General features: G+C 35.5%; 1 protein-coding gene across 1 annotated transcript in view; it reads left to right on the top strand.

Annotated features, from left to right (window-relative positions):
* glra3 (glycine receptor, alpha 3) overlaps positions 1 to 13,046 on the top strand; it is a 58,455-nt gene extending 45,409 nt beyond the window's left edge. Inside the window, exons 6-9 of the mRNA XM_041223583.1 lie at positions 2,619 to 2,756; positions 5,065 to 5,279; positions 6,557 to 6,703; positions 10,315 to 13,046. Of these exons, the coding sequence (XP_041079517.1) occupies positions 2,619 to 2,756; positions 5,065 to 5,279; positions 6,557 to 6,703; positions 10,315 to 10,590 (776 nt within the window). The 3' untranslated portion in view covers positions 10,591 to 13,046. The remainder of the gene's footprint in view (positions 1 to 2,618; positions 2,757 to 5,064; positions 5,280 to 6,556; positions 6,704 to 10,314) is intronic.
* Positions 13,047 to 14,416: the final 1,370 nt, after the last annotated feature.

Here is a 14,416-nt window from a genome sequence, read left to right as displayed (position 1 = left end):
AAAGTAAAAGATATTTGGGTTTAACAGAAAGCTGGTTTTGCAGGTGTTGATATTATCAACATATGATGTAATACTAATAGTTTACTTGATGCATTGTAATACAGAATTACCACAAAGTGCAAGAGACCAAGCTTGTACTTGTATAAAGTTCAGTTAATGTCTGCTTTTACCACAGAAAATATAGCCATACCTTTATTTTCTCTATAATACAATAACATACTATCATGGAAAAACTACCTATGTCATTTTAAAAAGCAAAAAGCAATTTTAATGCAGTATTTCTACAGATAAATGTACAACAACTACATCAAATATTGAAGCAGGTTATAATCTGCTGCTAATTTAAAGTTTGCAGCAAGAATAACAACACTACTATGTCTATGACTATGACTAATAATAATTAGGTTGTTATGTGAATGTTGGGTGGTGAGCTGTTTAATTTACTTCAAAACAAATTAAATATTTGTTTTGTAAAACAAACAGAAAAGAAAATGACCATGTATAGCATTATATATAACAAAGAATGTATTGATAAAGAATATTAAATAGCAATATTTCAGACATTTACTGTTCTGTCTTTGTGTATGCTTATCAGACTGCATTTGAAGTTGTCAATGTTTTTGACCTTGATATTTTGCTCATGTGGTTTTTGTTATAAGTGTTATTACCTTATCAGAAACCATTTGAGTTTTTTATTAACTAAATAAAGGGGGGGCTGGGAGGTGACCTGTACAGTAGTCTAATACTTTGGGTGTGTAACTGCAGGCCCAAACAAGCCTGGTTACTTTGGACAGTGGGTAAGATTTGGGCTTGTACAGTTTAACTTTTGAGCACCAGTCACAGTCTATGCATTGTGTTGCCTAACCCTGACAATCCTCAAGTTAATGTTAGGAACACCAGTGCACACCAGACAGCTTCAGTACCATATTCCAAATGTACAGCAAGAACAATCAGGCTACTAATAAAAGAGTTAATCCCTATATAGTTATCAGCTTTAATTTGTAATAATCGCTAGTGTCAGATCTTAATACTGCTGCACACATATACTTTTGCCAGTTCACTTACTGCCCAGGGGATATTTTCTCTGGCACTCTAATGCTTCAAGAGATAATTTATCTTCATTTCTCAGTCTCTTGTCATTTTATTATGTGCTACAGTTGGAAATGACCTTGGTTTCTACAGTAATTAAGGCGAGAACATGTGGTCTGACTTAGTATAAAACTGCTGCTCTTTAAAGATAGATAATAGTCTATTTCAAGTAACTCATTATGGGTAGGTTTTAACAAAAATGAACCAATGAAATGTTATACAGAAACTGTGAGTCCCATTTTGAAACAAGTGCAAAGGCGAATACAATGTTTTATTTCAGGGAGTATACAAATGTAACATTATACATCGAGGAAGAAACTACTTAGGTGACACCACCTTCATGGCAGTATTATAATGTCAATACATTATAGCATCACAGCCAAGGCTGTTAATCAGCAGGAGGGAGACTCAGAGACAGAGAGCTGCAGTTAAAGCGCTGTTGTACATGCTTATTAACAAACAACACCAAAAGACGGGAACAAATAAACACGGTACACAGACCAAAATAAAGGATTAAACAAACCACAAACTCTATTCACCTTGAGGCTGGGCCGTGGCCTTCACTAAAGGTTCTCCAAACACTCTCTCCAAACTCCTCCAACTAAACAAAGAATCTGTATTCCTTCATATAACATGTGGCTGGGGCTTGATCATCAATTATTCAATCAAGACCCCAGCCACATTAATCTTTATTTATACAATCCACACCCTGTTTCCACCCAGGGCTTCTGCCCTGCCACAGGCTGGCTGAATAAAGTAACCTTTTCAATATTAAATAACTAGCAATTGAATTTATGCATTCTGCTTATGCTATACATATAGTTTTGATACAGTAGGTACTTTACACAAAACAGTTTCACATTTTTTATAATATAAAGATTACGATAAATAATTTTTTTTAACCCCTTTCACTGGCTTGGTTTACTTCCAAGAATAAGTGAGATGTGCTTGAATTATGTCACTAATGAGATCTTTGCTGCCAAAGTCTTGTGACCATATACATGTACTGTACAGTGGTATGTCATATTCTCTTGACAATGGGGAGAGAATCAGGAGTCTCATATATATCAAGCCACTGAGATTTCATTGAGTTCAGCACCACTGGCTCTTAACAGTATACAATTTACATTTTTGTATGTCATTTGCATTCCAGGGTGGAGGCTAGGAGCGAACCAGCAACCCCACACACCGCAAGCAAGAATGTTAACCATGATGCATTCATAGTTATAGAGCTTTTTAAGCCCATCTCATGTCACCGATAGGGGCAGTGCATCACACAACACAGCCCATTGCACATTGATGCAGTTGAGCTCAGTAGATCCTTTGTTAAATTTTCAAGTCTGGTATACTGTTCTTTTTAACTACAACACATTTTAACCAAACAAACTAAGACCTGGCACTTACCTCTTTTTAGGGTCCTACTGAGAATGATTTATATTTGGTATTAGTGTTTATGTTGTGCAGATGAACTGTGATCCAAATGTGGCCCTCTGTTTGTTCAATAATTTTGCTGTTTTATTTCCCTACAGTTGGATACACAATGAATGATCTTATTTTTGAATGGCAAGACAACGGGCCAGTTCAGGTTGCCGAAGGGCTTACGCTGCCACAGTTTATTCTGAAAGACGAGTCAGATTTACGATACTGTACTAAACATTACAATACAGGTAAGACTATTGCTTCATGTCCTGGAACATGTTTAAGGGTTAGTAGTTTAACAGTAGTAAAATAATGATTTTCTCCTTTTTGATCTGTTCTAGATGCATTTGACAATATATAACATTGGACTACTCTCTGGGTGTGAATCCTCATGACATATATTTAAATGCAGATTATTGGTGGGGTACCCTTACATAGGTGATTAAAAGCTGTCTACTCTTATACAAGCACCACAAAAAATGTGCTAAATCTTATTAGTCAATGTCAATGTGGAAAGGAAGACTAATCCGTTTGCCTTGTATGCCTTCTGACCTCTGAAGATTTGAGTTCAAACATGGATTAGTGTGGTTGGTGCTCTCAGCTGGAGTTCACCTTATAAAACAACCACACAATTTGATCAAAGTGACACACAGAGCTAGGAGAAGCTTATGTGGTGCCTGTTGTCTCAGTGAGTGATGGTAGACAGAACCATTTCACCTTACCTTTCAATAACAGTAAATTAACAGACATGAAAAAAATATATATATATACATAACATTTTAACATATGTTTTTTTTTTTTTTGTTAATTCAATGATAAATGTTTCGACTATTAGTCTTGCTCAAGGAATTAGGAAAAGTAAAGACGCAGATTAAATCTGGTGGTCCTTGATGCACTGTCACTGATGTTAGATGTGTTATTCACACACCTTAGTTTATTCTGCATTACCCTTGAGCTGTGTTGAAGAAATTCAAGAACTGACTCATCAGCACAGGTTGTAAACAATCATAAGTCATCTTCCAACCATTGCTGTCTGGCTGTGGTAGCAGCTCTGTTGGTATGAAGGCTGTACTACAAAGCAAAGCTAGACAATTGTCCCTCTGGACAATCAATAAAGGACTATCAGTCGTGAATATAAAACTCTTATGCGTATGGGTTTTTTTTTGTTAGTTTGTTTTGCTGCAGCTTTCTTTGCTGTTATATAGAAGCTTCAAACCAGCCAGTCGTATGCCCTCTGTGTCTCCTCACATACTGGGCCAATTTCTTTTATTGCCTAGGTCTTCATGTAGCCTCATAATTCAGGAGGGCATTATATGCTTTAGGCTTGTCAGTGCAGCTGATTAAACTGGTCATATTGAATCTTGTCAAACTTTGAAGGCCAGATAAAAGAGACTGACAGAAGGATATAGTTCTACCATTCATGGATGAACCTCAAAATATTATTGACCCAAATGGGCCATGGCATAGGGTTGTACAAAGGACTGATAGAATTAAATGTGAGAACAAAGACCCTGCAACATGAGTTATATGTAGAAGCAAATCGTTAGTATAACAGATTCCATTATGTATTGCCATTACCATTTTATTTAACTATTGTGTTTCCTTTTGTGATCTGGGAGCCCAAATGATAACATGTATAATATGTTCCTCCAGTGCCATGGTCTTGCACTACCTCAATCATTTTTCACAGCCAAACTGACATCACACCCTGTTTTTAAGATTAAAGGTCTTTCATTTTAATGATCTGAACACTAGCAGATCTAAATACCTGCTTTCCCGGATGATTTATTGACCCTCCTTATAGATGTTGCAAAACAAATGCAGATATGCTAAAAGATGGCCATAACACAGCTGGTAATAAGGCTGAAGTGTTCAAACCTGGCATTGTGTAGATGATTAAAATAGACCCAGACATTTTCTAAGTGATTTTTGTGCCGACCAAACATAACAAATGCTACACGTTTCAGTAGAGTGTACTCATGGCATATATGACCTTTACTATAAAAACAAAGGTGCTAGAGGACACATGTTTCATGTTGTGGCAATCATCCAAATAGGCATGTGGTTAGCTTTGGAGCATCTGTTTCAACCTGTCTTTCCAGTCCAATCAATTTGCTTCCAAGTGGATTCCTTAAAGAGTCTTTTTAACTGTACATATGGGATAGCATGCTACATCTGAGATTAGCTAGACTGCATATCACTGATTTCAGTTTCCAAATGTAATTTTGTGATCTTTGTAACAAGAAGTTTTTAATTAATTTATAGAAGAGCAAATATTGTTGTTAACAATTACAAACTTGAACTTGTTCTATTTATCAATATGTTAATTTCAACAAGTTACAGCAGTTTTGTACTGTCTTAACTATGGTTAAATTGTGAACTTCAGATCACTTGTAGCAAGCACCAAACCTTTTTAGCAGGTGGAGGTTAACAAACAGCTTCTTCAGATCTTTGTACATACTGGATCATCTACATAAGTTTATGGTAATGCATCTTTACCTTTATATGCATGAATGCAGCCTTGATATTTATGAATTTCTGTTTTTGATCAACCAGGAAAGTTTACATGCATAGAAGTGAGATTTCATCTGGAGAGGCAGATGGGTTACTACCTTATTCAGATGTACATCCCTAGTCTCCTTATTGTGATTCTTTCTTGGGTGTCATTTTGGATCAACATGGATGCAGCCCCTGCTAGAGTGGCTTTAGGTATTACAACAGTGCTGACCATGACTACACAGAGTTCAGGGTCACGGACATCTCTCCCAAAGGTAGGACATAACACACTTGTTTTTAATTTAAATGCTAGAATGTGGTTCTGCTGAAATTTTATGGTTCGCTTTTAACTAGAATGAGTCTCTGGAGATTAAAATATCTGTCTGACGGGTTCCATACAAAATTGTGACAAACCTCAGATTCAAAGCCATGATCAAAATTCTGAACTGGCAATGTGGCTAGCATAAATGTACTTTTTTTTTTTTTTTTTTGTATTAGCAATATCAATAACAGTAAAAAGGCAATTCAACTTAACCCCTGCATATAGTGTATTTCTAAGTCTTATCCTAACTTTAAAAGCATTTGAAGTCATGCGTCTTGGCTGCTGCTGATGATTGTTGAAGAAGGTGTTTTTAACTCACAGTTTAATAATAGCTAACATGTATGAACCATGAACGGGAAAGCAAAGCACATATAACACAGATTGTACCAAAGAGGAACCATTGGAAAGCTACACAGCAAGTTCATGGTAAGACACACTGTTTTGGTTTCACAGAACTCGACAGTACTTTACATGTACATTTTGTATCTCAACGCCTGTCCAGATTTCTGACTTTCAGATTTATCTGATGGTGTACCAAACCATTTCTATTTCCTCTGCTTGATGATGGTTGGTTTATTTCGAATGGAATTGTTTTTGTATAGGACATGAGGCAATTATTGTGGAAACATGAGGGTTTCTTCAGGTACAATGATGTGTCAGAGTCTCAAAGTCTTGTTCTGGGATTATTTTTAGGAGTTGCCACCCACCTGTGTTTAATCCAGTTTTGAATTCAGAATTTGTATCCAAATAAAACACGACCTGACTTGAATACTGCAATTTCTGCGATTGATGCCAGAGTTATACATTTGCCAACAAAGCCCTATGGGTTTCTTCCCACAACATTATCAAACATTGTCTTGTCTCAACCCTGCGTCCTTTTCTTCCACCCCAGTTAATCAGCTCTACTACTTTTGTGCTCCCAACCATCCAAGTCCTGGTGTGTTTCTCACAGACGTTTTAAGCCTAGCTGTAGCCATAGTGTGCAAGCCTTGTCTACATAAACTATAAATAACAAGAAAAAAGCAATAACTTTGAAATGTCAATACTTGTTAGCCATTGAAAAGCTGTTGTCTAATGTAACAAATGCCGTGGTTATTAAGAAAGCAATTTCGAGAGTGGCAGTGTTCAATAAGCCATATTATGTCTGACCCAACTGTCAACTGGAAAACATTGAATTAAAGGACTGATTGATGAATATATTTTTGTCATACTTTTTTTTTTTCTTGGCAGGTATCTTATGTCAAAGCTATTGACATATGGATGGCAGTTTGCTTGCTCTTTGTATTTTCGGCATTGTTGGAATATGCTGCCGTGAACTTTGTGTCCAGGCAGCATAAGGAGCTGCTCAGATTCCGCCGCAAAAGAAAGAAGAACAAGGTAAAATAAGTAAATAAGTAAAAAAGAAAAGAGCAAGAGAAAACAAAATGATGTGGTGTTTAACAGTGTTATAAGATTCACGCTGTAACAATGTCATGTTTTCATTGAAAAGTCTAGTTTATTTTGAAGTGAAGAACAATAATGACCAAAAATAACATAAGAAAAATACTTCAGGCATTGATCTTGAAGTATCTCTGCTCTGAAGAGGCTAGGGTTTATTTATTTAACTTAGTAGGACATATTATTATTATTATTATTATTATTATTATTATTATTATTATTATTACTATTACTATTAGTAGCAGTTGTAGTAGTATTCGTAGTCGTTGTAGTCCTATTTAAAAGCCCATGACTGTCCAATGTAGAGGACTACTCCAGTAGTAGTCATAGTAGTAGTTGTAGTATTATTACCTTGCATTTGAAAGAAGCATAAATTAAGAAGGTATATTTTAAAATGAACAGAAAATAGTAAGTACTGTTGGAGGAATGGAATGGAGTCAGAGTGAAAGTAACAAGCTGTCACTGCCAAAGATTCAAATTGAATAGTTATATATTATGCAACTTATACCATTAATGTGTTTTTGAGTATTAAATTGATGTCTGTTAAGCCATCAGTGTATCTCAATCACAACTGAGAAATATGTTAATAATTAAATTGATTTAATTTACTTTTTCTTTTCTTTCTGTGAAACAACTAAATGGGCTTTTAAATTTGCCAAGCCTTCATTTTTCATTTACAAGCAGAACGTACAAACAATGTTAATGTTAATGATAAGTGACTAATCTTTATTAAAGCTATAGTGAAAAATAAAGTATTTTATGCTGGACACATTTTATTACAATCGTTATGCATAACTGTATTTACATTAATAAAAGTCACTTCTGCTTTGAAATGAAAAAGTAAGACTTAAAAACCCATTTAGTTGTTTCACAGAAAAAAGTTAATTAAATCAATTTTACTATGAACACGTTTCTCAGTTGTGTTTGAGATACACAAATGGTTTAACAGGTCTTAAAATGTCATAATTTCCTAGCTTTCCCCAAGGAAACAAGAGCTCGGTCTTTGTGTAAATTTAAGCAATCTGTGCACATTTTTAAGTGTAGTGCACAAAGTGATAAATTACCCTAGAATAAGCTTTACAGAACATAATCGTTAGCCTACAGTGTCTTTAACAAACAAGTCCCTCTGTTATTTCATTCAGTTCTGCAGTAGTTTCCTTAGTTGTATTAGCGATTGCTCCATCTACAAAATCCTTAAAGTATGGTGAAATAATGGTATAATTAATATATTATGATACATGTTGGGCCCATTTCAATTAGCATTTTTAGCTGGGGGTAGGACAGTTTTGGGTACATTATACATTCTTGGTCTAGTTTCTAACAGCAATAAAATATTTTTGGTCTTCCTCTGCTTTTTGATGAAAGAATGTTGAGGGTGTGCTTAATGAAAACATAGAATCATTGTGGCGTAGCAATGGTTTGAGAAGTGCTGAACCTATATACCGAACTTTGGCTCAAATCTACAATTCAAATTTCAGGGTAAAATACCTACCAGTAGCTAATGTCCTTTATGTCACAATGTGCTTTTCCGTCAAGGACCTGGCTATTTGTCTTAGTTGTTGTCATCCCTTTTTGGCTGTGTTATTCCCTCTTAATGGTTTGTTCTGTGGTGTCCTCTGTAACCATTGGAAACCTACAATACATAAGTTTATACTTCATATTACATAATTCCCAAAATGGGTTTCTGCAATGGTAACTTGTACCACATTGAATGTAGTTCATTACCATCCTTGAACATTTACCACAGTACAGGTAGGACATATTGCTTCATAAAATATTTTGCATTTCTAGTCATTATCTATTCAAAATATTTATTGAACAATTAAGGGTAGTCACTCAACATTGCAAAAGCCATTGTATACAACTGAAAAGGAAGTAAATGTGGCCTAAACATGCAAATAATTACAAATATCTTAATAAGAAAATTGCCAGATACATACATTCAATTTAGACAGAAAATGTAGATGCACAGTTTTAACTTTTTGGGTGTTGTCTCTGTTTAGTTTCCTATGTGGTTGTTAAGCCAGAATACCAAATATATTGTTTCTTTGGCATTTTTAAGTAATATCTTTTTGTCTTCTTTGATGTATAAATTAACATTGGGAAATTATCAAGCTTAAAAAAATGACATTGGTATCTCCTTTATGTACTATCTTCAACGAGACCAGAATGTCAGCGTTTGATATTCGCTACTGGAACTTGTTTTGTTTTATGCTAAATTTCACAATTACATTTGGCAATAGCATATGTTACAACTGTGTTTAATTAATGAAGATGTCACATACTACAGATTCAGATTATATTGTGTATAATTCTATTCATTTATTAATCACAGGCAGAAATCACATTAGTAATAACCCTTATACAAGTGTATCGTGGTGAATGTACAGTATTGCATCGGTTGATTTTGCAGTTTGCCATGATTTAGCAAGGTTTTTGTTCCCTTTAACATACTTTTATGATTCTCTGTGGTTTAGCTTTGCTAATTCCCTTGCTTTGTTTTATCTTGCTTTTACTACACTTATACTTTTTTATGTATGTTACTCTACGTTTATATATGGTGATTTAATTTAATACTTGGTTATTAAAAGCTATTCCTCAGCTATTTAAATTAGGTCTTTGACATTTCCAGCAGTATAATAAACCCAGTTATAAATAATCCTCAGTTTATTATGCTTTTCCTTCATGCAGACAGTATATTTAATATCCAACCTAGTCTTCCTCTCGATCTGAATGAGAGAAATGTTTTGCAGCTGCCAGTTTGTAAAGACTGCTTTACAGTCAGGATGGAGGTCACTTTCATTCTTTGTAGTATTCAGTTTATGAACTTCTACAGGAACTGGTAAATGCCAGCAAAAAATTAAAAATGTATATAAACTAACAGTTTTGTTAATTAAAAACAGCTGGAACAATAAAAAAAGGAAAAACATCTTAGAAATGATTAAATACAATTGCAAAAAAAATGTAATGAATATATATATATATATATATATATATATATATATATATATATATATATATATATATATATATATATATATATATATATGTAGCTCAAAGAGCCAGCTGCCCAACGTTTCAATATGTTGTACATATCTTTCTCAAGGGAGCCTGTGTTTGAATTAAAACATTGGAGGTATTTATAGGTGTTTGACGGCATCACAACTACTTGTTATTGTTTATATTCAAATCCATGATTTATTCTTACATGATGTAATGGTGTTCTATATGTGACATCACTTTTACATATATCTTTAAATCTACATTAATTCTAATTAACAGTATATAAACTATATACTGTTTATAAAAATAAAATATTTATATATATAAAATATTTATATTATCATGCAATGCTGGCTCTGAGGATCAGCCTTGATATGGTCCCCAGCTGTCCAACGTTTCGATATGTTGTACACACACACATACACACACACATACGTATACATATACGTTTGACCTTAAAGACATGTAGAAATACAACCCCCCAGTTTTAACAATCATAAAAAAAGTTCAAAACTTGTGTTTTGTTTTTGTTATATTTTTTTCTGAAGGAGGAAGATGTGAGGGAAAGTCGTCTCAATTTTGCAGCCTATGGAGTGGGTCAGTGTCTTCAAGGAAAAGATGGAGTCATCCCAAAGGTGCCCAACAACTCCACCACTATACCAGCAGCAAAAACCCAAGAGGAAATGAGAAAACTGTTCATTGATCGGGCAAAAAAGATTGACACTATATCCCGTGCTGGCTTCCCATTAGCCTTCTTGTTTTTTAATATTTTTTACTGGGTTCTCTATAAAATCCTTTGGCATGAGGATGTACACCAGCAATAGAAGTCAACCATCCAAGAGAAGACATTGAGCTAACTATGCAAAGCCAAAGGAGACAGGTATCAATGATTTCTAAATTCCTAATGCATATAAAAAGACAGTTATTAATTACGGCTTTTTCACTGCTTACAAGAAATGGATAATCTATACCAATTCACTCTAAACTGTGTGTCTTACAGCTTAACTGCCAGTGTTCTCTGTAATATATGTTCACAAATTCTGGTTACGTAGAACAGGATTTTTCTGATGGATAAAAAAGAAAGTGCATTATTGAAACCATGTTAGAACTAGGAAGAAACAATTAGAAACAATTTAGTTTTCTTAAATTAACCAAATTCTTTTTACTAGTTTTGTGATAGCTGCAGTTTTATTTAAACATGGTGTAACTTGCAATTGTGTCCCACAAACAAAACTTTATGACATTGAGCCTTATTCATTTAGGTGTTGTTTTATTATAACTATTTTAAATAGAAACTGATGGGATCCCATTGTGAGCCTAGAGACTTAGTATTGTTAGTCAACCGTTGCGATGCACAAATTTCAATTTCTGAATTTAACAATGGGGTTGTATTTCGACTAGGGAACCTAACATACACACTAATGTGCTTTCAAATATTTGACCAATAAAATACACCAGTATTATTTTAAAATACTGATTATGATGTTGATAAATACCATCAAGTTTTATTCCAGTGAAAAAGACACTGCACTGTTCACCGAATAAGCTGATAAGAAAGCCAGAACTACATTGTCTTCATATTTGAGTCCTTACTTAAAAATAAGCCAACATTAATTTTCATTTGTGGCTTCGGCTCACAACCCTCACCATGCCACCCCTTTAAAACCTCTGATTTCTCTGTGTAAAAATACATAATGAATTAAATGACGGCTGTATTGAGATCCTCAACAGTTTAGATCAATAGAATAGACATGGAAAAGATCAAATGTTGGAATTGTGCTCTCACATCTCATTACATTTTTTATGTTTTAACAGTAAATTTATATAAATTAATGTAAATTAATATAAAAGGTTTAACCAAAAACGTACTGTTTGATGCAAATCTTGCATTGGTTAATCATTTATACAGTCGTATGTTGATGTCTTCTAAGCCACTGCAATTTAAAGTTGTATATGCAAAATTTAAAAAGATTCCTAAAAATACTAGAGCAAGTTTGAATAAAAATCCTAAAATGTCATAGTATATTATACAACTGTTTACACGTGTAATATGTTACACCTAGATCTGCGTCCTTGAATGTTCACTAGGGGCTTTAGTCAGTTCAGCTACAAACACTGTAATCCAACACATGCCAGTAGTAGAGAATTACAAATCATGAGGTTCTATATACCAGAGGGGTGACATGGAAAGTTATTACTGCCACAGTAAGCCACACCTGATAAACATCCTGCATGTAAATACATAATGTAAAACTAGAATATACTGCTGCCTAATTGTTCGTGAGTTTTAAACGACACTATTATTAAAATGTAAGGGCAACAACCCATTTAAATGTTTACTGTGGTAGACTGTGGTAAAAGTGATGTAAAGTATAGAACAATAAAAGAGAAAGCATGGTAAAACATAGGGAAGCATGGCTAAACAAACATATGTATTGTAAAAGCTGTGGTTATCAATGGGAAAACACAGTAAATGTGTAGTATAAGCGTGGGAAAAGCATAGGAAACTTTAAAATGACTACCAGTATGCTACCGTAAATTCAGAACAAAAAAATAAATATCTGCACTTGCACATGAAAACTAAGAATGGTTTCTGCAAAGCAATGGAAAGCGATACAAGTTTAGCACTGCAAAAATAATTTATTTTATTTTATGTACAGCAGGACATTGCATTAAACATTTATTTTATGTCATATTTAATATTTGTTTTTTTTCATATTTAGATTTTATTTTTCACTGTTTTATATCATGTCCATTTAACTACCTCCTCATCTAATGACTATGCATTTTCATTTTAAAATTCAAGTTTATTTACTCTAACCTTCATTAAATTCCACTGTCCATGTCACTTAGTAACTTCTTTCATCACCATAACCTTGCTTCAATTTGAATGTTTATATTAATGTGTCGGTTCTTTATAACAATTCACACAGGAAAAAAAAAATGTAATTAGGCTTTACAAACCTTCATGAATGGCAGTTCTTCCTCGAAAGGCAGATTATATATCAAGAACATGTAATACCTCTCATTATCTCCCTTGATAGAAAAACTGCCTTGTAAACATTTTCATACTTCAGCTTTTGCATTCTAACATGTATGCACTTGATGCTTCACTGGAAATGAGCATTCCTTTCCTTCCATTGTGACATAACAGCAGTAATGCACACCTGATTGCAACATGACAGTTTATGCAACTCTGAATGTTTGCTTTTATCTCTCTTCCCTTTCAAGTGGAATGACAACCATACCCGAATGGGAAGAGCCTCTCTGACCCATCAATCACTGAGCATATATAAAAATGCTGCCCTATCAGGGCCCTGCTGTGAGGAGGAAGTCCTTCCTACCTCCTGCTGAAGAAGGTCGTCCTCACAGTAGCATATCGCCGTTTTTGAAATCGAAGGTCAGCTGGGGACATGACCTCAAAGGATAATGGTTGTCATTCTTTTCAGGGAACCAGGGTTATAGAAATAACCTGACATTCCCTTTCAAGTGGCACACTTCCTGGCAGTGCAATTTCTTAAAGGGGCACGGAGGCTCCGTCCTCCGATGAAAAGCGTGGTCCCTAAGTGGGATCTGGAGCTGGTGCTGGGGGTCCTTACGGGTCCCCCATTTGATCCTATGGCCTCAACAGAGCTGTGCCTTGTTTCCCTCAAAGTGGTGTTTTTATTATCCATTATGTCTGCCAGAAGAGTAAGTGAGCTTCATGCACTGTCCATCGATGACACATGTACGGCTTTCACTGGTATTGACTCGCGGGAAACATTAAGAACGAACCCAGCCTTTTTGCCAGAGGTGGTTTCCTCATTCCAACCAGTGGTTTTGGAAGCTTTCAGACCTCCCCCGCATGAGTCAGAGGAGGACCGTAGACAGCACGCGCTTTGCCCGGTCCGGGCTCTGTGCTGTTATCTGGATAAGACAACATCCTGGAGACATCCCAAACAGCTGTTTGGCTGCTATGGATCCCACTATAGAGGTCAAGCCTTGTTGAAGCAACGTCTAGCACACTGGGTGGCAGATGCCATACACTTGGCGTATGAACAGACTGACTCCCCCATGCCTGGGGACATTATAGCCCATTCTACCAGGGGCCAAGCGACTTCTTGGGCTGTCTTTCATGGTGCCTCCTTGGATTAGCTTTGCAATGCTGCTACATGGACAGGTAGTCAGACATTTGCACGTTTTTATCGCCTTGATATTGCAAACCGAGAAAGGCCCTCTCTGGGCTCTAGGGTGTTGCAGGTGACATGCCCTTAGGCGTCATGAGGGCTATGAGGCTATCGCCGTGAGGCTGTACTGTCAGTAATCTGGAGCCACGACAGCTTTGGTATAGTTTCCCATTCAGTAATGGATGTCATTCCACTTGAAAGGGAATGTCAGGTTATTATCATAACCCTAGTTCCCTGAAAAGAATGACAATCAATACCCTTCGAGGTCGTGTCCCCAGCTTACCTTAAATTTCAAAAATGGTGATATGCTATTGTGAGGATGACCCTCTTCAGCAGGAGGTGGGAGGGACTTCCTCCTCACAGGGCCCTGATGGGGCAGCTTTTTTATGTATGCTCAGTGATTGATGGGTCAGAGAAGCTCTTCCCTTTTGGTAATGGTTGTTATTCTTTTCACCAGGGTTATAGTAACTAATAATGTTTTCTG

This window comes from Polyodon spathula, chromosome 2 (genome assembly GCF_017654505.1).
Source record: "Polyodon spathula isolate WHYD16114869_AA chromosome 2, ASM1765450v1, whole genome shotgun sequence".
Taxonomy (NCBI): domain Eukaryota; kingdom Metazoa; phylum Chordata; class Actinopteri; order Acipenseriformes; family Polyodontidae; genus Polyodon; species Polyodon spathula.
This window is presented reverse-complemented; position numbering and strand designations above follow the sequence as displayed.